Source organism: Salvelinus namaycush, unplaced genomic scaffold (genome assembly GCF_016432855.1).
Source record: "Salvelinus namaycush isolate Seneca unplaced genomic scaffold, SaNama_1.0 Scaffold20, whole genome shotgun sequence".
Lineage (NCBI taxonomy): Eukaryota > Metazoa > Chordata > Actinopteri > Salmoniformes > Salmonidae > Salvelinus > Salvelinus namaycush.
In genome coordinates, this window is record NW_024058786.1 from 64,969 (window position 1) to 92,024 (window position 27,056).

The 27,056-nt window shown below is 41.4% G+C and overlaps 1 protein-coding gene across 5 annotated transcripts in view; it reads left to right on the plus strand.

Moving 5' to 3' along the window:
- Positions 1 to 26,829, plus strand: part of LOC120037971 (monoacylglycerol lipase ABHD6-like) — a 35,286-nt gene extending 8,457 nt beyond the window's left edge. For 3 of the 5 annotated variants that reach the window (XM_038983915.1, XM_038983913.1, XM_038983912.1), the window contains exons 3-9: positions 3,414 to 3,573; positions 6,508 to 6,621; positions 16,745 to 16,877; positions 22,716 to 22,885; positions 23,287 to 23,341; positions 23,753 to 23,853; positions 24,765 to 26,829. In XM_038983915.1, coding sequence (XP_038839843.1) covers positions 3,414 to 3,573; positions 6,508 to 6,621; positions 16,745 to 16,877; positions 22,716 to 22,885; positions 23,287 to 23,341; positions 23,753 to 23,853; positions 24,765 to 24,947 — 916 coding nt within the window. In that variant the 3' untranslated portion in view covers positions 24,948 to 26,829. The remainder of the gene's footprint in view (positions 1 to 3,413; positions 3,574 to 6,507; positions 6,622 to 16,744; positions 16,878 to 22,715; positions 22,886 to 23,286; positions 23,342 to 23,752; positions 23,854 to 24,764) is intronic. The other 2 variants (XR_005474917.1, XR_005474918.1) reach the window with 2 other exon arrangements.
- The last annotated feature ends 227 nt before the right edge of the window (positions 26,830 to 27,056 follow it).

The following is a 27,056-nucleotide window of genomic DNA, read 5'->3' on the forward strand; positions in this document are numbered from 1 at the left end:
ACTCCATTACCCTGGACCGTTCCATGATGGTTTCACTCCATTACCCTGGACCGTTACATGATGGTTTTACTCCATTACCCTGGACCGTTACATGATGGTTTCACTCCATTACCCTGGACCGTTCCATGATGGTTTCACGCCATTACCCTGGACCGTTACATGACGGTTTCACTCCATTACCCTGGACCGTTACATGATGGTTTCACTCCATTACCCTGGACCGTTCCATGATGGTTTCACGCCATTACCCTGGACCGTTACATGACGGTTTCACTCCATTACCCTGGACCATTACATGACGTTTCACTCCATTACCCTGGACCGTTACGCGATGGTTTCACTCCATTACCCTGGACCATTACATGATGGTTTCACTCCATTACCCTGGACCATTACATGATGGTTTCACTCCATTACCCTGGACCATTACATGACGTTTCACTCCATTACCCTGGACCATTACATGATGGTTTCACTCCATTACCCTGGACCATTACATGACGTTTCACTCCATTACCCTGGACCATTACATGACGTTTCACTCCATTACCCTGGACCATTACATGATGGTTTCACTCCATTACCCTGGACCATTACATGATGGTTTCACTCCATTACCCTGGACCATTACATGACGGTTTCACTCCATTACCCTGGACTATTACGCGATGGTTTCACATACTCAGTCTGCTTTCACATTGAAGACGCCCTAATTCAGTTTTGTCCTCTGCTGCTGTCCACAGCCAAGACACAGCTCCTAGGCACTCTTCTTCTCCTTTGTCAATCAAGTTCACTTCTTGTCCACTCTCTGAGTGTGATGTCTGGGGCGTAGACCTCTCACTGACCTGCTGACTCATGCTTATCAGCAGAGCCCTTCTTCTTTCAGGCTCTTTTCAAATGGTCATTTTTCTTGCAGAAACGACACTGGAACCCCCCCCCCCCCCCAACCCTATTTGTTTTTACTGTTACTGTCGTTCTATTTGTTTTTACTGTTACTGTCTTTCGTTCTATTTGTTTTTCCTGTTACTGTCGATCTATTTGTTTTTCCTGTTACTGTCGTTCTATTTGTTTTTCCTGTTACTGTCGTTCTATTTGTTTTTACTGTTACTGTCGTTCTATTTGTTTTTACTGTTACTGTCGTTCTATTTGTTTTCCTGTTACTGTCGTTCTATTTGTTTTTCCTGTTACTGTCGTTCTATTTGTTTTTCCTGTTACTGTCGTTCTATTTGTTTTTCCTGTTACTGTCGTTCTATTTGTTTTTCCTGTTACTGTCGTTCTATTTGTTTTTCCTGTTACTGTCGATCTATTTGTTTTTACTGTTACTGTCGTTCTATTTGTTTTTACTGTTACTGTCGTTCGTTCTATTTGTTTTTACTGTTACTGTCGTTCTATTTGTTTTTCCTGTTACTGTCGTTCTATTTGTTTTTCCTGTTACTGTCGATCTATTTGTTTTTACTGTTACTGTCGTTCTATTTGTTTTTCCTGTTACTGTCGTTCTATTTGTTTTTCCTGTTACTGTCGATCTATTTGTTTTTACTGTTACTGTCGTTCTATTTGTTTTCCTGTTACTGTCGTTCTATTTGTTTTTACTGTTACTGTCGTTCTATTTGTTTTTCCTGTTACTGTCGTTCTATTTGTTTTTCCTGTTACTGTCGTTCTATTTGTTTTTCCTGTTACTGTCGTTCTATTTGTTTTTACTGTTACTGTCGTTCTATTTGTTTTTACTGTTACTGTCGTTCTATTTGTTTTTCCTGTTACTGTCGATCTATTTGTTTTTCCTGTTACTGTCGTTCTATTTGTTTTCCTGTTACTGTCGTTCTATTTGTTTTTACTGTTACTGTCGTTCTATTTGTTTTTACTGTTACTGTCGTTCTATTTGTTTTTCCTGTTACTGTCGATCTATTTGTTTTTCCTGTTACTGTCGATCTATTTGTTTTTCCTGTTACTGTCGATCTATTTGTTTTTCCTGTTACTGTCGATCTATTTGTTTTTCCTGTTACTGTCGATCTATTTGTTTTTCCTGTTACTGTCGTTCTATTTGTTTTCCTGTTACTGTCGTTCTATTTGTTTTTACTGTTACTGTCGTTCTATTTGTTTTTCCTGTTACTGTCGTTCTATTTGTTTTTCCTGTTACTGTCGTTCTATTTGTTTTTCCTGTTACTGTCGTTCTATTTGTTTTTCCTGTTACTGTCGATCTATTTGTTTTTCCTGTTACTGTCGTTCTATTTGTTTTTACTGTTACTGTCGTTCTATTTGTTTTTCCTGTTACTGTCGTTCTATTTGTTTTTCCTGTTACTGTCGTTCTATTTGTTTTTCCTGTTACTGTCGTTCTATTTGTTTTTCCTGTTACTGTCGTTCTATTTGTTTTTCCTGTTACTGTCGATCTATTTGTTTTTACTGTTACTGTCGTTCTATTTGTTTTTACTGTTACTGTCGTTCGTTCTATTTGTTTTTACTGTTACTGTCGTTCGTTCTATTTGTTTTTACTGTTACTGTCGTTCTATTTGTTTTTCCTGTTACTGTCGATCTATTTGTTTTTACTGTTACTGTCGTTCTATTTGTTTTTCCTGTTACTGTCGTTCTATTTGTTTTTCCTGTTACTGTCGATCTATTTGTTTTTACTGTTACTGTCGTTCTATTTGTTTTTACTGTTACTGTCTTTCGTTCTATTTGTTTTTCCTGTTACTGTCGTTCTATTTGTTTTTCCTGTTACTGTCGTTCTATTTGTTTTTCCTGTTACTGTCGTTCTATTTGTTTTTCCTGTTACTGTCGATCTATTTGTTTTTACTGTTACTGTCGTTCTATTTGTTTTTACTGTTACTGTCGTTCGTTCTATTTGTTTTTACTGTTACTGTCGTTCTATTTGTTTTTCCTGTTACTGTCGTTCTATTTGTTTTTCCTGTTACTGTCGATCTATTTGTTTTTACTGTTACTGTCGTTCTATTTGTTTTTCCTGTTACTGTCGTTCTATTTGTTTTTCCTGTTACTGTCGATCTATTTGTTTTTACTGTTACTGTCGTTCTATTTGTTTTTACTGTTACTGTCTTTCGTTCTATTTGTTTTTACTGTTACTGTCGTTCTATTTGTTTTTACTGTTACTGTCGTTCTATTTGTTTTTCCTGTTACTGTCGTTCTATTTGTTTTTACTGTTACTGTCGTTCTATTTGTTTTTCCTGTTACTGTCGTTCTATTTGTTTTTCCTGTTACTGTCGTTCTATTTGTTTTTCCTGTTACTGTCTTTCTATTTGTTTTTACTGTTACTGTCGTTCTATTTGTTTTTACTGTTACTGTCTTTCGTTCTATTTGTTTTTCCTGTTACTGTCTTTCTATTTGTCATTAACTGACTCTATGTTCTATCTTTCTCCTAACTAGTATAACTGACCCATGACTGTCTCCCCCCGGCCCCGTATCAGGTACTGGCGTCGGCGGCTGGGCCTGCAGGTTGTCTACTCTGAGAACAGAGGCTACCGGTTCTGTTACTCCTACAGAGGGAAGCCTGGTCCAGGCCGCCCCTCTATTCTCATGCTCCACGGCTTTTCTGCTAACAAGGACATGTGGCTGCCTGTGGCTAAGGTACAGTATGGGCAGCCATAGGGCAGCCATAGGGCAGCCATAGGGCAGCCATAGGGCAGCCATAGGACAGCCATACACACATTTTGCAGGAATCACATTTACTAAAAATACACTCACTTTAAGTCGCTTTGAGTGTCTGCTAAATATCACATATAATGTCTACCTGAAATCAGACCATACAGTGATCATAGTACATCAGACCATACAGTAACATAGTAAACAGTACCATAGTACATCAGACCATACAGTACCATAGTACATCAGACCATACAGTACCATAGTAAACAGTACCATAGTACATCAGACCATACAGTACCATAGTAAACAGTACCATAGTACATCAGACCATACAGTACCATAGTACACAGTACCATAGTACATCAGACCATACAGTACCATAGTAAACAGTACCATAGTACATCAGACCATACAGTACCATAGTACATCAGACCATACAGTAACATAGTACATCAGACCATACAGTACCATAGTAAACAGTACCATAGTACATCAGACCATACAGTACCATAGTACATCAGACCATACAGTAACATAGTAAACAGTACCATAGTACATCAGACCATACAGTACCATAGTACATCAGACCATACAGTACCATAGTACATCAGACCATACAGTACCATATACAGTACCATAGTAAACAGTACCATAGTACATCAGACCATACAGTACCATAGTAAACAGTACCATAGTACATCAGACCATACAGTACCATATACAGTACCATAGTAAACAGTACCATAGTACATCAGACCATACAGTACCATAGTAAACAGTACCATAGTACATCAGACCATACAGTACCATAGTACATCAGACCATACAGTAACATAGTACATCAGACCAAACAGTACCATAGTACATCAGGCCATACAGTACCATAGTACATCAGACCATACAGTACCATAGTAAACAGTACCATAGTACATCAGACCATACAGTACCATAGTACATCAGACCATACAGTACCATAGTAAACAGTACCATAGTACATCAGGCCATACAGTACCATAGTACATCAGACCATACAGTACCATAGTAAACAGTACCATAGTACATCAGGTCATACAGTACCATAGTACATCAGGTCATACAGTACCATAGTACATCGGACCATACAGTAACATAGTAAACAGTACCATAGTACATCAGACCATACAGTACCATAGTACATCAGACCATACAGTACCATAGTACATCAGACCATACAATAACATAGTACATCAGACCATACAGTACCATAGTAAACAGTACCATAGTACATCAGACCATACAGTACCATAGTAAACAGTACCATAGTACATCAGACCATACAGTACCATAGTACATCAGACCATACAGTAACATAGTACATCAGACCATACAATAACATAGTACATCAGACCATACAGTACCATAGTAAACAGTACCATAGTACATCAGACCATACAGTACCATAGTACATCAGACCATACAGTACCATAGTAAACAGTACCATAGTACATCAGACCATACAGTACCATAGTACATCAGACCATACAGTACCATAGTACATCAGACCATACAATAACATAGTACATCAGACCATACAATAACATAGTACATCAGACCATACAGTACCATAGTAAACAGTACCATAGTACATCAGACCATACAATAACATAGTACATCAGACCATACAGTACCATAGTAAACAGTACCATAGTACATCAGACCATACAGTACCATAGTACATCGGACCATACAGTACCATAGTACATCAGACCATACAGTACCATAGTAAACAGTACCATAGTACATCAGACCATACAGTACCATAGTACATCAGACCATACAGTACCATAGTACATCAGACCATACAATAACATAGTACATCAGACCATACAATAACATAGTACATCAGACCATACAGTACCATAGTAAACAGTACCATAGTACATCAGACCATACAATAACATAGTACATCAGACCATACAGTACCATAGTAAACAGTACCATAGTACATCAGACCATACAGTACCATAGTACATCGGACCATACAGTACCATAGTACATCAGACCATACAGTACCATAGTAAACAGTACCATAGTACATCAGACCATACAGTACCATAGTAAACAGTACCATAGTACATCAGACCATACAGTACCATAGTAAACAGTACCATAGTACATCAGACCATACAGTACCATAGTAAACAGTACCATAGTAAACAGTACCATAGTACATCAGACCATACAGTACCATAGTAAACAGTACCATAGTACATCAGACCATACAGTAACATAGGTAACAGCTGGTCATCAAAGGTTGAGGTGTTAACTGTGCTGTAATGTCTTTATCTGTAGTAGATAGACAGTGTGGTTGGGGTGTTAACTGTGCTGTAATGTCTATCTGTAGTAGATAGACAGTGTGGTTGAGGTGTTAACTGTGCTGTATGGAGTCTATTTGCAGTAGATAGACAGTGTGGTTGAGGTGTTAACTGTGCTGTAATGTCTTTATCTGTAGTAGATAGACAGTGTGGTTGAGGTGTTAACTGTGCTGTAATGTCTTTATCTGTAGTAGATAGACAGTGTGGTTGGGGTGTTAACTGTGCTGTAATGTCTATCTGTAGTAGATAGACAGTGTGGTTGGGGTGTTAACTGTGCTGTAATGTCTATCTGTAGTAGATAGACAGTGTGGTTGGGGTGTTAACTGTGCTGTAATGTCTATCTGTAGTAGATAGACAGTGTGGTTGGGGTGTTAACTGTGCTGTAATGTCTTTATCTGTAGTAGATAGACAGTGTGGTTGGGGTGTTAACTGTGCTGTATGTCTTTATCTGTAGTAGATAGACAGGGTGGTTGGGGTGTTAACTGTGCTGTATGGAGTCTATCTGTAGTAGATAGACAGTGTGGTTGAGGTGTTAACTGTGCTGTAATGTCTTTACCTGTAGTTCCTGCCCAAGCACCAGCACCTGCTGTGCGTTGACATGCCCGGACACGAGGGCACCAGCCGCACCGATGCCAGAGACTATTCCATAGAGGGACAGGTCAAGAGGATACGACAGGTACTGATTGATTGATTACATTAATTTTCCTTCTGTAAGCTCTCCATCACGTTTCACCACTGTAAACACTGTATACTGTTACTGTAACAAGATCACATTTTACATTTACAGTTTAGTAATTTAGCAGAAACTCTTTAGCTAGGTGAGACAACCACATATCTCAATCATAGTAAGTACCGGGCCAAGGCTAAGGTACGACCTGGCCAAGGCTTTCGACTCTGTCAATAACCGTATTCTTATCGGCAGACTCAACAGCCTTGATTTCTCAAATGACTGCCTCGCCTGGTTCACCAAGTACTTCTCAGACAGAGTTCAGTGTGTCAAATCGGAGGGCCTGTTGTCCGGACCTCTGGCAGTCTCTATGGGGGTGCCACAGGGTTCAATTCTCGGGGCGACTCTCTTCTCTGTATACATCAATGATGTCGCTCTTGCTGCTGGTGATTCTCTGATCCACCTCTACGCAGACGACACCATTCTGTATACTTCTGGCCCTTCTTTGGACACTGTGTTAACAAACCTCCAGACGAGCTTCAATGCCATACAACTCTCCTTCCATGGCCTCCAACTGCTCTTAAACGCTAGTAAAACTAAATGCATGCTCTTCAACCGATCGCTGCCCGCACCTGCCCACCCGTCCAGCATCACTACTCTGGACGGTTCCGACTTAGAATATGTGGACAACTATAAATACCTAGGTGTCTGGTTAGACTGTAAACTCTCAGTCCAGACTCATATTAAACATCTCCAATCCAAAATTAAATCTAGAATCGGCTTCCTATTTCGCAACAAAGCCTCCTTCACTAACGCCGCCAAACATACCCTCGTAAAACTGACTATCCTACCGATCCTCGACTTCAGCGATGTCATTTACAAAATAGCCTCCAACACTCTACTCAGCAAACTGGATGCAGTCTATCACAGTGCCATCCGTTTTGTCACCAAAGCCCCATATACTACCCACCACTGCGACCTGTACGCTCTCGTTAGCTGGCCCTCGCTACATATTACCCACTGGCTCAAGGTCATCTATAAGTCTATGCTAGGTAAAGCTCCGCCTTATCTCAGCTCACTGGTCACGATAACAACACCTACCCATATCACGCGCTCCAGCAGGTATATCTCACTGGTCACCCCCAAAGCCAACACCTACTTTGGCCGCCTTTCCTTCCAGTTCTCTGCTGCCAATGACTGGAACGAACTGCAAAAATCCCTGAAGCTGGAGACTCATATCTCCCTCACTAACTTTAAACAAAAGCTATCTGAGCAGCTTACCGATCTCTGCAGCTGTACACAGTCCATCTGTGAATAGCCCATCCAATCTACCTACCTCATCCCCATATTGTTTTCATTGACTTTTCTGCTCTTTTGCACACCAGTATTTCTACTTGCACATCATCATCTGCACATCAATCACTCCAGTGTTAATTTGCTAAATTGTAATTACTCTGCTCGTATGGCCTATTTATTGCCTTACCTCCTCACGCCATTTGCACACACTGTAAATAGACGTTCTTTTTCTCTATTGTGTTATTGACTGTACGCTTGTTTATTCCATGTGTAACTCTGTGTTGTTATTTGTGTCGCACTGCTTTGCTTTATCTTGGCCAGGTCGCAGTTGTAAATGAGAACTTGTTCTCAACTAGCCTACCTGGTTAAATTAAAAAATAAAATAAAAACATTAATCTTCAATCACCCACAACACACAATGAAAAACAGGCTACCTAAATATGGCTCCCAATCAGAGACAACGACTGACACCTGCCTCTGATTGAGAACCATACTAGGCCCAACACATAGAAATCTAACAACAGAACAAAACATAGAAAAACTACATAGAATGCCCACCCCAACTCACGCCCTGACCAAACTAAAATAAAGACATAACAAAGGAACTAAGGTCAGAACGTGACAGATAGCTAGGTGAGACAACCACATACACGACCGTTCAAAAGCTTGGGGTCACTTAGAAATGTCCTTGTTTTTGAAAGAAAAGCAAAAAAAAATTGGCCATTAAAATAACATCAAATTGATCAGAAATACAGTGTAGACATTGTTAATGTTGTAAATGACTATTGGTACTGGAAACGGCAGATAAAATAAAATAAAAATTGAATATCTACATTGGCATACAGGAGGCCCATTATCAGCAACCTGTGTTCCAATGGCACGTTGTGTTAGCTAATCCAAGTTTATCATTTTAAAAGGCTAATTGATCATTCGAAAACCCTTTTGCCATTATGTTAGCACAGCTGAAAACTGTTGTCCTGATTTAAAGAAGCAATAAAACTGGCCTTTAGACTAAATGAGTATCTGGATCATCAGTATTTGTGGGTTCGATTACAGACTCGAAATGGCCAGAACAAAGACCTTTCTTCTGAAACTCGCCCGTATATTCTTGTTCTGAGAAATGTGAGAAATTGCCAAGAAACTGAAGATTTCGTACAACGCTGTGTACTACTCCCTTCACAGAACAGGGCAAACTGGCTCTAACCAGAATAGAAAGAGGAGTGGGAGGCCCCAATGCACAACTGAGCAAGAGGACAAGTACATTAGAGTGTCTAGTTTGAGAAACAGACGCCTCACAAGTCCTCAACTGGCAGCTTCCTTAAATAGTACCCGCAAAACACCAGTCTCAACGTCAACAGTGAAGAGGCGACTCCGGGATGCTGGCCTTCTAGGCAGAGTTGCAAAGAAAAAGCCATATCTCAGACTGGCCAATATAAATAAAAGATTAAGATGGGCAAAAGAACACAGACACAGGGCAGAGGAACTCTGCCTAGAAGATCAGCATCCCGGAGTCGCCTCTTCACTATTGACGTTGAGACTGGTGTTTTGCGGGTACCCTCTGTAGCGCCTTACGGTCAGATGCCGAGCAGGTGCCATACCAGGCGGTGATGCAACCGGTCAGGGTGCTGTCGATGGTGCAGCTGTAGAACCTTTTGAGGATCTGGGGGCCCAGAATACAGGAGGGGACTAAGTACACACCCCTGAGAGGACCCTGTGTTAAGGATCAGCGTGGCAGATGTGTTGTTGCCTACCCTTACCACCTGGGGGCAGCCCGTCAGGAAGTCCAGGATCCAGTTGCAGAGGGAGGTGCTTAGTCCCAGAGTCCTTAGCTTAGTAATGAGCTTCATGGGCACTATGGTGTTGAACACTGAGCTGTAATCGATGAACAGCATTCTCACATAGGTGTTCCTTTTGTCCAGGTGAGAAAGGGCAGTGTGGAGTGTGATTGAAATTGTCATCTGTTGATCTGTTGGGCCGGTATGCGAATTGGAGTGGGTCTAGGGTGTCCGGGATGATGCTGTTGATGTGAGCCATGACCAGCCTTTCAAAGAACCATGGCTACCGACTTGAGTGCTACGGGGCGGTAATCATTTAGGCAGGTTACCTTCGCTTCCTTGGGCACAGGGGACTATGGTGGTCTGCTTAAAACATGTGGGTATTACAGACTCGGTCAGGGAGAGGTTGAAAATGTCAGTGAAGACACTTGACAGTTGGTCCGCGCATGCTTTGAGTACACGTCCTGGTAATCTGTCTGGCCCAGCGGCTTTGTGAATGTTGACCTGTTTAAGATGAGGACAGAGGGCGCTGTTGTCACTTTGGGGGAAAAACGTGCCCAATTTAAACGGCCTCGTACTCAATTCTTGCTCTTACAATATGCATATTATTATTACTATTGGATAGAAAACACTCTCTAGTTTCTAAAACCGTTTGAATTATATCTGTGAGTGAAACAGAACTCATTTGGCACAAACTTCCTGACCAGGAAGTGGAAAGTCTGAAATCGAGGCTCTCTTCTAAGTCCTGCCTATAAATGGGCATGATACCTATTAGTATACATGCACGTCATACACCTTCCCCTGGATGTCAAGATGCAGTGAGAGAAGAAATGAGGTGTTTATCTTGGTCTGAGATGGAATACGTCCTCTTGGAATGACGTGTCACCGATTTCATGTTTTCAGGAAGGCGCGAGGAGGACAGTGGGATTGCCTTTTGAAAAGCTGTCGTTATAGGCGACTACTATCTCCGGCTTTGATTTTATTTGATACATGTGACAATATCATCGTAAAGTATGTTTTTTCAATATAGTTTTATTAGATTTTTGAAATTTATTCGGGACGTTAGGCGTGTTGCGTTGTGTGCCCTTTGTTCAGAATGGAGAGCTTCGCGCCACTTGGCCAGTGTGCTTGCTAATTCAAGAGGGAAAAACAATGTTCTAAATCCAAACAACGACTGTTCTGGACAAAGGACCCCTTGTCCAACATTCTGATGGAAGATCACCAAAAGTAGGACCCATTTTGTGATGCTATTTCATATATCTGTCGAACTGTGTACTAGTAGTTTTGCGCCCAGGTTTTGGCCACTCTCTCGCTATAACATAAGCCTTATGTCGTAATGAAGATATTTTTAGAATTCTAACACTGCGATTGCATTAAGAACTAGTGTATCTATCATTTCCTATACAACATGTATTTTTTTGTAATGTTTATGAATAGCTATTTGGTCAGAATAGGTGAGAGTCTAATAGAAATATCTGCACATTCTGGGAAAAATAAGCTACGTTAGCATAATGGATAACCACTGATTTCAGCTCTAAATATGCACATTTTCGAACAAAACATAAGTGTATGTATAACCTGATGTTATAGGACTGTCATCTGAGGAAGGTTTATGAAGGTTAGTGAAAATTAATATATTTTGCTGGTTTATTCGCTAACGCTAACGTGCCTATTGCTATCGCTAACGTGCCTTGATGAATGAATGCGGTAGTGTGGTAGTCTATTGTAGTAAGCTAATATAATGCTATATTGTGTTTTTGCTGTAAAACACTTAAAAAATCTGAAATATTGGCTGGATTCACAAGATGCTTGTCTTTCATTTGCTGTACACGATGCATTTTTCAGAAATGTTTTATGATGAGTATTTAGGTATTCCACGTTGGTCTCTATAATTACTCTGGCTGCTTCGGTGCTATTTTTGACGGTAGCTGTGATGGTAGCTGCAATGTAAAACTGATTTATACCTCAAATATGCACATTTTTCGAACAAAACATAGATTTATTGTGTAACATGTTATAAGACTGTCATCTGATGAAGTTGTTTGTTGGTTAGTTTGGTTGGTTCTTGGTTAGTTAGGTTGGCTTTGTGCATGCTACCTGTGCTGTGAAAAATGTCTGTCCTTTTTTGTATTTGGTGGTGAGCTAACATAAATATACGTGCTGTTTTCGCTGTAAAACATTTTAAAAATCGGACATGTTGGCTGGATTCACAAGATGTGTACCTTTCATTTGCTGTATTGGACTTGTTAATGTGTGAAAGTTAAATATTTCTAAAAAATATATTTTGAATTTCGCGCTCTGCCTTTTCAGTGGAATGTGGGAGGAGTTCCGCTGGCGGAACGCTGGAGCAGTAAAGGTTAAAGGTTTTGTTCACATCGGCTACCAAAGAGCGCTATCACACAGTCATCCAGAACAGCTTGTGCTCTTGTGCATGCTTCAGTGCCTCAAAGCGAGCCTAAAAGGTATTTAGCTCGTCTGGTAGGCTCACGTCACTGGGCAGCTTGCGTCTGGGTTTCCCTTTGTAGTCCATAATAGTTTTAAAGCCCTGCCACATCCGACGAGCGTCAGAGCCGGTGTAGTAGGATTCAATCTTAATCCTATATTGATGCTTTGCTTGTTTGATGGTTCATCTGAGGGCATAGCGGGATTTCTTATAAGTGTCCGGATTAGTCTCCCACTCCCTGAAAGCGGCGGCTCTAGCCTTTAGCTCGATGCGGATGTTGCCTGTAATCCATGATTTCTGGTTGGGATATGAACGTACAGTCACTATGGGGACGACATCATCGATGCAATTGTTGATGAAGCCGATGACTGAGGTGGTGTATTCCTCAATGCAATTGGATGAATCCCGGAACATATTCCAGTCTGCAAAACAGTCCTGTAGTGTAGCATCTGACCACTTCCGTATTGAGCGAGTCACTGGTACTTCCTGCCTTAGTTTTTGCTTGTAAGGAGGGCGGGGAGAGCTTTGTATGCATCTCTGTTCGTGGAGTAAAGCACATGTGACATGCTGGTAAAAATTTGGTAAAACTGATTTAAGTTTGCCTGCATTAAAGTCCCCGGCCACTAGGAGCGCCGCTTCTGGGTGAGCATTTTCTTCTTTGCTTATGGCCTTATAGAGTTGGTTGAGAGCGGTCTTAGTGCCAGATTCGCTTTGTGGTGGTAAATAGACAGCTACGAATAATACAGATGAGAACTCTCTTGGCAGATGGTGTGGTCGACAGCTTATAATAAGGTACTCTACCTCAGGCGAGCAATACCTCGAGACTTCTTTAATATTAGACATCCCGCACCAGCTGTTATTGACAAAAAGACACACACGCCCACCCCTCGTCTTACCAGAGGTAGTGTCTCTGTTCTACCGGTACATTGAAAATCCCTCCAGCTCTATATTGTCCGTTTCTTCGTTCAGCCACGTCTCGGTGAAACATAAGATGTTACAGATTTTAGGATACTCTTAATAGGTCATCAATTGTATTTTCTAACGAATTGCACGTTAGCAAGGAGAGTGGAAGGCATTGGGAGTTTACTCGCTCGCCTCCGGCTTCTCAGAAGAATCCCCGATCTGCGTCCCCTTTTCCGGCGTCTTTTCTTCACGCAGAAGGCGTGGATCTGGGCCCGTTCCAGTGAAAGTAGGATATCCTTCTCGTTGGACTCGTTAAAGGAAACATTTTCTTCCAGTCCGTGTTGAGTAATTGCTTTTTTGATGTCCAGAAGTTTTTTTTTCTGTCATAAGAGACGGTAGCAGCAACATTATGTACACAATAAGTAAAAAAATAAGTTACACAAAACGCAAAAAAATTGACAAAACAGCACAATTGGTAAAATAATGTAAAACGTCAGGCATGGTCTTCGGCGCCATTTTTTTGGCCAATCAGATCTTCAACCAAAACCTAATATTAGATAAAGGAAACCTGAGTTTACAAATAACAAAAAATTTGTTTTACTTCATTTAACAAAGATATAAAAGCACCAATTCCCAAGTGTGAAAAAGTAATTGCCCCCCTTATACTCACTAACTGGTTGTGCCACCTTTAGCTGCAATGACTCCAACCAAACACTTCCTGTTGTTGATGATCAGTCTCTCACATCGCTGTGGAGGAATTTTGGCCCACTCTTCCGTGCAGAAACGGGGCCATTTGTGGGTTTTCAAGCATGAACTGCTCGGTTCAGGCCCTACCACAACATCTCAAATTGGATTAGGTCTGAACTTTGACTAGGCCTAGGATTAGGTCTAAAACTTGATTTTTTTTTAACCATTTTCATGTAGACTTGATTATGTGTTTTGGATCGTTGTCTCGCTGCATGACCCAGCTGCGATTCAGCTTACAGACGGATGGTCTGACATTGTCCTGTAGAATTCTCTGATACACAGCAGAATTCATGGTTCCTTCTATTAAGACAAGTCGTCCAGGCCCTGAGGCAGCAGAGCATTCCCAAACCATCACTCTACCACATCCATGCTTGAGCGTTGGTATGAGGTTCTTACTGTGGAATGCAGTGTTTGGTTTTCACCAGACATAATGAGACCCATCTCGTCCAAAAGGTTGACTCAAGTTTGCCAAAAAGCACCTGGATGATCATGAAGACTCTTGGGGGGGGGGAATGTATTGACAGATAAATCAAAAGTATAACTTTTTGGACAACATGGGTCCCATTTATGCCTGGCGAAAATGATGAGAAATGCCCCATTTTGAGAGTGGGTTCCCTAAGAAAGTCCAACTATCTTTTGCCCTGTTGAGTACCAATTAAGTGGAGCAATGGCCCAGTGGACATGATTGGCATCTACAGTGCATTCGGAAAGTATTCAGACCCCTTAACTTTTCCCACATTTTGTTACATTACACACTTATTCTATTTATTCAATTATATTTTTCCCACATCAATATACACACAATAACACATAATGACAAAGTGAAAACAGGTCTTTTAAAAAAAAACTTATTTACATAAGTATTCAGACCCTTTTGCTAGGAGACTTGAAATTGAGCTCAGGTGCATCCTGTTTCCATTGATCGTCCTTGAGATGTTTCTACAACTTGATTGGAGTCCACCTGTGGTAAATTCAATTGATTGGACATGATTTGGCAAGGCACACATTTGTCTTTATAAGGTCCCACAGTTGACAGTGCATGTCAGAGCAAATACCAAGCCATGAGGTCAGATCTGGGGAAGGGTACCAAACCATCTCTGCAGCACTCCACCAATCAGGCATTTATGGTAGAGTGGCCAGACGGAAGCCACTTCTCAGTAAAAGGCACATGATAGCCCCCTTGGAGTTTGCCAAAGGACTCAGACCATGAGAAACAAGATTCTCTGGTCTGATGAAGCCAAGATTGAACTCTCTGGCCTCTATTCCATTCATCACGTCTGGAGGAAATCTGGCACCATCCCTAAGGTGAAGCATGGTGGTGGCAGCATCATGCTGTGGGGATGTTATTCAGCGGCAGGGACTGGGAAGCTAGTCAGAATCGAGGAAAGATGAATGGAGCAAAGTACGGAGAGATCCTTGATGAAAACCTGCTCCAGAGCGCTTAGGACCTTAGACTAGGGCGAAGGTTCACCTTCCAACAGGACAACGACCCTAACCACACAGCCAAGAGAACGCAGGAGTGGCTTCGTGACAAGTCTCTGAATGTCCTTGAGTGGCCCATCCAGGGCCCGGACTTGAACCCAATCTAACATCTCTGGAGAGACCTGATAATAGCTGTGCAGCGACGCTCCCCATCCAACCTGACAGAGCTTGAGAGGATCTGCAGAAAAGAATGGGAGAAACTCCCCAAATACAGGTGTGCCAAGCTTGTAGCGTCATATCCAAGAAGATTCAAGGCTGAAATCGCTGCCAAAGGTGCTTCAACAAAGTACTGAGTAAAGGGTCTGAATGTAAATGTGATATTTCCTTTTTTAAATTTATTTTATACATTTGCAAGAATTTCTAAAAACCTGTTTTTGCTTTTTCATTGTGGGGTATTTTATGTAGATTGATGAGGGGGGGAAATGATTTAATACATTTTAGAATGCAGGCTGTAACGTAACAAAATGTGGAAAAAGTCAAGGGGTCTAAATACTTAAGAATGCACTGTACATTCCAGAAAGAATGGAGAATTTTTAGTTGAAACTAACTAAAATTGACAAAATACTATTGCAGTGAAAGATAAAGCTTTGTCTTTGTTAGTGATGTTGATTAACACGTTCATTGTCTCTTTCATTGTCTCACAGTTCGTCTGTCTCTTCTTGTCACTTCCATCCCCATTTCTGCAGTTTAAAGCTTTTCATCTTTAGATCTTTCAGTTTACCAGAAAAGGTCAAATGGAAATGCATCTATAATACGCATGACAATGGAGGGCTGAACATAAAGAGCATTGAAGCTTTGAATCAATCGCTGAAAGCCTCATTTATTCAAACTATATGTAAATACGAGTTGGATCTCATGTAAAATCTTAGAAAAGACCAACACACTTTTATTTAACTAAATATTTACATGTATACAAATAAAGTCTTGTCACTTTACTTCGTTTCTGCATTATTTGTTAATAGACAAAAAATCCATAAAAGCTTGGTTACATTTTCAATATTATCCCCCGGAAAAAAATAAATCATATGGTTGAATTCAAATATACTGATAAATAAAGATTTTTTTTTTTAAATTGGGGAAAAGGGGATCATGTTATCTTATACTGTGTGTGTATATATATATATATATATATATATATATATATATTTATTTTTTAATTTTTAATTTTACCTTTATTTAACTAGGCAAGTCAGTTAAGAACAAAATCTTATTTTCAATGACGGCCTAGGAACAGTAGGTTAACTGCCTTGTTCAGGGGAAGAATGACAGATTTTTACCTTGTCAACTTGGGGATTCGTTCTCTAACCACTAAGGCTAGCCTGCCACCCCAAATATATATACTGTATATAATGAAATGGCATAGAGCTCTCAGATACTGACTGTTGTATTTAAACAGTGATTTCTTCATTAGCGGCTGGATAACTACTGTGAACTGCTATTGTTATGTTTTTATGCTGGATTACAACATGTCTCTGTGTCTGTCCAGTTCGTGGAGAGTGTCCGTCTGACCAAGAGGCCCTTCCACCTAGTGGGCACATCCATGGGAGGAAACGTTGCCGGAGTATACGCTGCCCGTTACCCCAACGATCTTTGCAGTGTCACCCTCATCTGTCCGGCAGGTACAAATGTCTACGTTCAAAAGTAACTTTTCAAAATGGCTGTTGCTGCATAAAAGGTACATAGTGACATACTTTCTCGCAAGGTGACACCAAGTGCCGAGTTGGCAATCATATAACAACACGTTTAAAAATATATATATATATCCTATTCTATGATTAATTGTGTTAAGTCTTTCCAACAAGGGTGGGTTTGTGGGGCTGGTTGAAATATTCGTAATGTTATAATTCTTGCACCAAATATGAATTATAGAACTCCTTATGCCAATAGACCTTCGGGATCATTTTCTTAGATGTTTATTTACACTGAATAAAAAAATATAAACGCAACATGTTTCATGAGCTGAAATAAAAGATCACAGAAATGTTCCATACGTACAAAAATATGATTTCTCTCAAATGTTGTGAACAAATTTGTTTACATCCTTGTTAGTGAGCATTTATCGTTTGCCAAGATAATCCATCCACCTGACAGGTGTGGCATATCAAGAAGCTGATTAAACAGCATGATCATTACACAGATGCACCTTGTGTTGGGGACAATAAAAGGCCACTCTAAATGTGCTGTTTTGTCACACAACACAATGCCACAGATGTCTCAAATTTTGAGGGAGCATGCAATTGGCATGCTGACTGCAGAGATGTCCACCAGAGCTGTTGCCAGATAATTTAATGTTAATTTCTCTACCATAAGCCACCTCCAACTTCGTTTTAGAGAATTTGGCAGTGCGTCTAACTGGCTTCACAACCGCAGACCACGTGTAACCACACCAACCCAGGACCTCCACATCCGCCTTCTTCACCTGCGGGATTGTCTGAGACCAGCCACCCGGACAGCGGATGAAACTGTGGGTTTGCAAGGTTGAGTATAGCACATGAAGATCTCCCCCACGGCACAAACCCAAGGGGGGCGCCATCCTGGACAGGAAGATCACATCAGTGACTCAACCCACTCAAGTGACGCACCCCTCCTAGGGATGGCATGGAAGAGCACCAGTAAGCCAGTGACTCAGCCCCCCTAATAGGGTCAGAGAAACAGCAAGGGCGGTTCATTGCTCCAGAGCCTTTCCGTTCACCTTCACACTCCTGGGCCAGACTACACTCAATTATAGAACCTACTGAACAGATGAGTCTTCAATAAAGTCTGCCTTCTCTCACATTGATAGGCAGACCATTCCATAAAAATGGAGCTCTATAGGAGAAAGCCCTGCATCCAGCTGTTTGCTTAGAAATTCTAGGGACAGTAAGGAGGCCTGCGTCTTGTGACCATAGCGTACGTGTAGGTATGTGCGGCAGGACCAAATCGGAGAGATAGGTAGGAGCAAGCCCATGTAATGCTTTGTAGGTTAGCAGTAAAACCTTGAAATCAGCCTTTGTCTTAACAGGAAGCCAGTGTAGGGAGGCTAACACTGGAGTAATATGATCAAAATTTTGGGTTCTAGTTAAGATTCTAGCAGCCGTGTTTAGCACTAACTGAAGTTTATTTATTGCTTTATCCGGGTAGTCGGAAAGTAGAGCATTGCAGTAGTCTAACCTAGAAGTGACAAAAGCATGGATACATTTTTCTGCCTCATTTTTGGACAGAAAGTTTCAGATTTTTGCAATGTTACTTAGTGGTCTTGATATGTTCGTCAAAAGAGAGATCAGGGTCCAGAGTAACGCCGAGGTCCTTCACAGTTTTATTTGAGACGACTGCACAACCATCAAGATTAATTGTCAGATCCAACAGAAGATCTCTTTGTTTCTTGGGACTAAGAACTAGCATCTCTGTTTTGTCCGAGTTTAAAAGTAAAAGTATTTGCCGCCATCCACTTCATTATGTCTGAAACACAGGCTTTCAGGGAGGGCAATTTTGGGGCTTGACCATGTTTAATTGAAATGTACAACAGTGTGTCATCCGCATAGCAGTGAAAGTTAACATTATGTTACTGAATGACATCACCAAGAGGTAAAATATATAGTGAAAACAATAGTGGTCCTAAAACGGAACCTTGAGGAACACCGAAACTTACAATTGATTTGTCAGAGGATAATCCATCCACAGAGACAAAAGGATATCTTTCTGACAGATAAGATCTAAACCAGGCCGGAACTTGTCCATGTAAACCAATTTGTATTTCCGATCTCTCCAAAAGAATGTAGTGATCGATGGTGTGAAAAGCAGCACAAAGGTCTAGGAGCACGAGGACAGATGCAGAGCCTCGGTCTGACGCCGTTAAAAGGTCATTTACCACCTTCACGAGTGCAGTCTCAGTGCTATGATGGGGACTAAAACCAGACTGAAGCGTTTCGTATACATTGTTTGTCTTCAGTAAGGCAGTGAGTTACTGCGCAACAGCTTTTTCTAAAATTTTGAGGGGAATGGGAGATTCGATATAGGCCGATTTTTTTTGTTTTTTATATTTTCTGGGTCATGGTTTGGCTTTTTCAAGAGAGGCTTTATTACTGCCACTTTTAGTGAGTTTGGTACACATCCGGAGGATAGAGAGACATTTATTATGTTTATCAAAGGAGGGCCGAGCACAGGAAGCAGCTCTTTCAGTAGTTTAGTTGGAATAGGGTCCAGTATGCAGCTTGAAGGTTTAGAGGCCATGAATATTTCCATGAATGGGTGAAGAGAAACAGGATTAAAAAACTTGAGTGTCTCCATTGATCCGAGGTCCTGGCACTTCTGTACAGACAACTGAGTTTTGGAGAAATACGCAGATTTAAAGAGGAGTCTGTAATTTGGTTTCTAATGATCATGATCTTTTCGTCGAAGAAGTTCATGAATTTATCACTGCTGAAGTGAAAGCCATCCTCTCTTGGGGAATGCTGCTTTTTAGTTAGCTTTGCAACGGTATCAAAAATACATTTTGGGTTGTTCTTATTCTCCTCAATTAAGTTGAAAAATCGGATGATCGAGCAGCAGTGAGGGCTCTTCGATATTGTACGGTACTGTCTTTCCAAGCTAGTTGGAAGACTTCCAGTTTGGTGTGGCGCCATTTCCGTTCCAATTTTCTGGAAGCTTGCTTCAGAGCTCGGGTATTTTCTGTAAACCAGGGAGCTAGTTTATTATGACAAATGTTTTTTGTTTTTTAGGGGTGCGACTGCATCTAGGGTATTACGGAAGGTTAAATTTAGTTCCTCAGTTAGATGGTTAACCGATTGTTGTACTCTGACGTCATTAGGTAGGTGGAGGGAGTCTGGAAGGGCATCTAGGAATCTTTGGGTTGTCTGAGAATTTATAGCACAACTTTTGATGATCCTTGGTTGGGGTCTGAGCAGATTATTTGTTGCCAACGTAATAAAATGGTGGTCCGATAGTCCAGGATTATGAGGAAAAACATTAAGATCCACAATATTTATTCCACGGGACAAAACTAAGTCCAGAGTATGACTGTGGCAGTGAGTAGGTCCGGAGACATGTTGGACAAAACCCACTCAGTTTATGATGGGGCCGAAAGCCTTTTGGAGTGGGTCTGTGGACTTTTCCATGTGAATATTAAAGTCACCAAAAATTAGAATAGTATCTGCCATGACTACAAGTCCCGATAGGAACTGAGTGAGGAACGCTGTATACGGCCCAGGAGGCCTGTAAACAGTAGCTATAAAAAGTGATTGAGTAGGCTGCATAGATCTAATGACTAGAAGCACAAAAGACCAAAACGGGTAAATTGAAATTTGCTATCGTAAATGTTAGCAACACCTCCTCCTTTGCGGGATGTGTGGGGGATATGGTCACTAGTGTAACCAGGAGGCGAGGCCTCATTTAACACAGTAAATTCATCAGGCTTAAGTCATGTTTGTCAGGCCAATCACATCAAGATTATGATCAGTGATTAGTTCATTGACTATAACTGCTTTGGAAGTGAGGGATCTAACATTAAGTAGCCCTATTTTGAGATGTGAGGTATCACAATCTCTTTCAATAATGACAGGAATGGAGGAGGTCTTTATTCCAGTGAGATTGTTAAAGCGAACACCGCCATGTTTAGTTTTGCCCAACCTAGGTCGAGGCACAGACACGGTCTCAATGGGGATAGCTGAGCTGACTACACTGACTGTGCTAGTGGCAGACTCCACTAATCTGGCAGGCTGGCTAACAGCCTGCTGTCTGGCCTGCACCCTCTCTCATTGTGGAGCTAGAGGAGTTAGAGCCCTGTCTATGTTGGTAGATAAGATGAGAGCACCCCTCCAGCTAGGATGGAGTCCGTCACTCCTCAACAGGCCAGGCTTGGTCCTGTTTGTGGGTGAGTCCCAGAAAGAGGGCCAATTATCTACAAATTCTATCTTTTGGGAGGGGCAGAAAACCAGCGATTGAGTTGTGAGACTCAGAGTAGAGTAAATATTGATCACATTCCCTGTGTATGATCATATATTTTCATACATTGAATGTTAATATTGTGAAACTATGTTATACATTTAAAAAAAATGTACCTACCCGTTTCAGGAAGTGATGTCACTGAGTACTGCCCCTGTATATAGGACCTTCCACCCCCCACCTGGGATATGGATGCCTGATAAAGACCTAACGGGTAGAAACGTTAATAAATATCACCTGGGGGCATGAACAGCAGTGTGCGGCTTTTTCCTTTCTGTTTTCCATGAGTTTTGTCTATAACTCCAGCATCTGTGATAAGTACCTGGATGTGAGCATGTTCTTCGGCTTTTGTACTCTGCTGTAGAGCTCATCCCTCCCCCTAACATAGTGCCCTCAAAGCTCATCTCTAAGCTAAGGATCCTGGGTCTAAACACCTCCCTCTACAACTGGATCCTGGACTTCCTGATGGGCCGCCCCCAGGTGGTGAGGGAAGGTAACAACACAGTGTGGTGCCAGGATAACAACCTCTCCCTCAAAGTGATCAAGACAAAGGAGATGATTGTGGACTACAGGAAAAGGAGGACCGAGCACGCCCCAATTCTCATCGACAGGGCTGTAGTGGAGCAGGTTGAGAGCTTCAAGTTCCTTGGTGTCCACATCACTAATGAACTATCATGGTCCAAACCTACCAAGACAGTCGTGAAAGGTTCACGACAAAGCCTATTCCTCCTCAGGAGACTGAAAAGATTTGGCATGGGTCCTCAGATCCTCAGAAGGTTCTACAGGTGCACCATCGAGAGCATCCTGACTGTTTGCATCACCGCCTGGTACGGCAACTGCTTGGCCTCCAACCGCAAGCACTACAGAGGGTAGTGCGTACGGCCCAGTACATCACTGGGGCCAAGCTTCCTGCCATCCAGGACCTCTATACCAGACGGTGTCAGAGGAAGGCCCTAAAAATTGCTAAGACTCCAGCCACCCTAGTCATAGACAGTTCTCTCTGCTACCGCACGGCAAGCGGTACCGGAGCGCCAAGTCTAGGTCCAAAAGGCTTCTTAACAGCTTCTACCCCCAAGCCATAAGACTCCTGAACAGCTAATCAAATGGCTACCCAGACTATTTGCATTGCGCCCCCTTCTATGCTGCTACTCGCTGTTTGTTATCCATGCATAGTCACTTTACCCCTACCTTCATGTACATATTACCTCGACTAACCGGTGCCCCTACACATTGACTCTGTACCGGTACCCCCTGAATATACCCTCGCTATTGTTATTTTACTGCTGCTCTTTAATTATTTGTTATTTTTCTATTTTCTATTTAAAAATTTTTTTTTTTAACTTCAGTTTATTTTAGTAAATACTTTAACACTTATTTTTCCTAATACTGCATTGTTGGTTAAGGGCCTGTAAGTAAGCATTTCACTGTAAGGTCTATTACACCTGTTGTATTCGGCTCATGTGACAAATACAATCTGATTTGATGTTGCGTTTATATTTTTGTTCAGTTTAGATCTTCTATTTGTGGTCTTTTTTCAGGTCTTCCTAACGAGAGTCCGTTTGTGGAGCGTCTGAGGGAACTGGAGAAGGACCAGGAACTGAGTGGTAGCCTGGATCCCCAGGGCATTCCTCTGATCCCCTCTACCCCAGAGGAGATGGAGGATATGCTCAAACTCTGCTCTTTCGTACGCTTCAAGATCCCTCAACAGGTAGTCATGGATACAGTTCAGTTGGGATTACTTAGGCCGTGATTCAATCTGATCGCACTTTGTCGGGCAATTGGACCTTTTCAAAGCATTGTTTTCCGCGTTCGCGGATGACCACGTTCATGGTAAACGGTGCATACGTTCAGGCTCAATCGAAAATAACCTTTTAATGTCATTCGCGCTATCACGCGGATCTACTGCTGATCGGATTGAATCCAGGTCTTAGTTTTGTTGTTGTTGGCGGCTGGTCAACATCTTCAGGATTTAGTCAATAACAACAACAACAAATCTGGAGGACTACTACTAGAACTAGTCAAAAGCTTCTCTTCAACTTGTTGGCATTTTTTTTGAACGACAATCTACTGCATGGTTTCTTACAGTAACCGGTATTCTTCTTTTGACAGATTCTTCAGGGATTGGTGGATGTTCGAGTTCCAAACAACGACTTCTATAGAGAGTGTGAGGGACTTGGTTTGAATGTCTGCTTCAAAAACATTCATTGAATAATTTAATGATCCTGTCAGACTTGTCAATAACACCTGGTGGAATGTTTTGTGGTGCATATTGTATATGTATGTGTAAGTGAATAGGTATTCTTCTATCTTTGCTCAGTGAATAGGTATCCTCCTATCTTTCCTCAGTGAATAGGTATTCTTCTATCTTTGCTCAGTGAATAGGTATCCTCCTATCTTTCCTCAGTGAATAGGTATTCTCCTATCTTTCCTCAGTGAATAGGTATTCTCCTATCTTTCCTCAGTGAATAGGTATTCTCCTATCTTTCCTCAGTAAATAGGTATTCTATCTTTCCTCAGTGAATAGGTATTCTCCTATCTTTCCTCAGTGAATAGGTATTCTCCTATCTTTCCTCAGTGTTCATGGAGATCGTAGGAGAGAAGTCCAGACACTCTTTACATGAGAACATGCATCTGATCACAGTCCCAACACAGGTCATCTGGGGGAAGCATGACCAGGTAAGCATTCCAAGACCGTTGGGTCGTAACATTGCACAATGTGGACGCAATCAACAGTGTACCTTTCTTTTATTACAAGTAATGCAAGTTGCAAGTAACTGGATGTGCATACACTACTTGTAAACTCTTGTACACTACTTGTACACTACTTGTAAACTCTTGTAAACTCTTGTACACTACTTGTAAACTCGTGTACACTACTTGTAAACTCTTGTACACTACTTGTACACTACTTGTAAACTCTTGTAAACTCTTGTACACTACTTGTAAACTCTTGTAAACTCTTGTACACTACTTCTAAACTCTTGTACACTACTTGTAAACTCTTGTACACTACTTGTAAACTCTTGTACACTACTGATAAACTCTTGTACACTCTTAGAAAAAAGGGATTTTGTTTTGTATATAATGTGACTATTTTAGGTTATTTTCTGTTTGTCTTTATAATTGTAATGATTAAAATTATAAAACAGAATAGAAAAAAGGGTTATTTGGCTGTCCCCATAGGAGAACCATTTTTGGTTCCAAGTAGAAGCCTTTTAAAAAATATATCTAACCTTTATTTAACAAGACAAGTCAGTTAAGAACAAATTCTTATTTTCAATGACGGCCTACCGGGGAACAGTGGGTTAACTGCCTTGTTCAGGGGCAGAACGACAGATTTTTACCTTGTCAGCTCGGGGATTCGATCCAGGAACTTTTCGGTTACTGGCCCAACGCTCTAACCACTAGGCCACCTTTAAAGTTCTACATGGAACACAAAAAGGTTCTACCTGGAACCAAAAAGGGTTCTTCAAAGTGTTCTCCTATAGGGACAGCCAAAGAACCCGTTTAGGTTCTAGATAGAAAAGGGTCCAAGAGTGTTCCTCTTAATTGTACTCCCTCCCTCCTCTCCTCTCTTCCTCTATCAGGTGGTGGATGTGTCTGGATCATCTATGCTGAAGGAGGCCGTCTCTGGCTGTCAGGTGGACCTGCTGGACAACTGTGGTCACTCTGTGGTGATGGAGCGACCTCGCAAGACAGCTCAGCTCATCATGGACTTTATCAATAACCAACACAACACTGGCTCTGGCAACAGCAAGAAACTCTCCTGAGACTGACTACCTGGAGCTCAGACTTTATAGTGCCCGTTTCCCGGACAAGGTTAAACCTAGTCCTAGACAAAGAAGCACTTTCAATGGGGGTTTGATCTCCATTGAACATGTGTTTCAGTCAGGGACGAGGTTTCAGTCAAGGACTAGGTTCCAGTCAGCGACTAGGGTTCAGGTTTCATTCTGGACAAGATTTCAGTCAGGGTTTCAGTCAGGGTTTCAGGTTTCAGTCAGGGACTAGGTTTCAGTCAGGGTTTCAGGTTTCAGTCAGGGACTAGGTTTCAGTCAGGGACTAGGTTTCAGTCGGGGAGCAGGTTTCAGTCAGGGAGCAGGTTTCAGTCAGGGACTAGGTTTCAGTCAGGGTTTGTCAGGGTTTCAGTCAGGAGGGACTAGGTTTCAGTCAGGGTTTCAGTCAGGAGGGACTAGGTTTCAGTCAGGGTTTCAGTCAGGAGGGACTAGGTTTCAGTCAGGGACTATGTTTCAGTCAGGAGGGACTAGGTTTCAGTCAGGGACTAGGTTTCAGTCAGGAGGGACTAGGTTTCAGTCAGGGTTTCAGTCAGGAGGGACTAGGTTTCAGTCAGGGTTTCAGTCAGGAGGGACTAGGTTTCAGTCAGGGTTTCAGTCAGGAGGGACTAGGTTTCAGTCAGGGTTTCAGTCAGGAGGGACTAGGTTTCAGTCAGGGTTTCAGTCAGGAGGGACTAGGTTTCAGTCAGGGTTTCAGTCAGGAGGGACTAGGTTTCAGTCAGGGTTTCAGTCAGGAGGGACTAGGTTTCAGGTTTCAGTCAGGGGGTTTCATTCAGGGTTTCAGTCAGGGTTTCAGTCAGGAGGGACTAGGTTTCAGTCAGGGTTTCAGTCAGGGACTAGGTTTCAGGTTTCAGTCAGGGGGTTTCATTCAGGGTTTCAGTAAGGTACTAGGTTTTAGGTTTAATCTGTGTCCAGGAAACCAGCCTACAGTGAGCGTTTATCTGTAAAAAATCTAATAATCTGTAAATAATCTTGTAATATTTTTCTAATCTAGTCCTCAGGGAATGAGCCCATCAACCAGCTGGCTGCTGTTTCATGCTTGAATTTGATTATAAGGCGAAGGAAGACTGTGTAAAATACTGGGATACAATATTGTGACATTGCATTTATTTAGTGATTTATAAGGACCTTAATTTAAAATGTTATATTCTTTGTTTAATTGCCAATGTGTTACTAACTTACTTACATGATTTTGCCAAAACATGATTTTATACTTAATTTGAGTTTGTGTTACCTCTGAGTCAGCTGAAGGACTGTGGTTGGTAGTGTCTGAGACTGTTCCCAACTGAAAACACAGGAAGTAAAGGAAGACGCAAACTCAAATCAAACTACTACTAGTTGTTGTTGTTGTTGTTAGTTTGATTTGTCTTGTTGAAGGTTGGTACACGGTCTTATTATTAACCACAGACAACATATTACACCTTGTACATTAGGAACATATTGAAGAAAACATTTGTCATTGTGTTTTACGATCAAATAAATGTTATTTAAAACAATGGAGCTACAATGATGTACGTTTTTGTAATATTATTATTATTATTAACTTAGTACTTTTTATTCAAGCGCTGCTATACCCTGTTATATGTGATATAACCTGATAGTATCGATGCATGACGATAGAGTATCGATGCAATGAGACACAACAGCCAATGCCTGCATTGTTTCAAGTTTGCTTTGTTTCGTTTTAGCTGATGTCATGTCATTAAGTTACACTGAGACAAAAAAATAATATATTTGTGACACTTTTGTTATCCTTGTACATGTTAATGCATTGTCCATCTACTCAATGTTTTTGCTTGTTCACGTAAAGCACAAAATAAAACTCTTTTCTCATGCTGACATGAAATTCATGGACCAATCACATTGGACTTTGTTTTGTTTTGGGGCTGGGCCTTGACATGGGGTGAGGCTGAGGCTTGATAAAGGCTGGAACTACAGTGGTTTTGGGGCTGGGCATTGATATGGGGTGAGAAAAGCTTAGTGATATTGACCCAAGGGTTGGGGGAAAAGCTTTGAGGAAAGGTTTGGGGGTTTGTTTCAGGTTTCAAGCAACAGCTTTAGGAAGGCCAGGGTTTGGATGAGATTGAA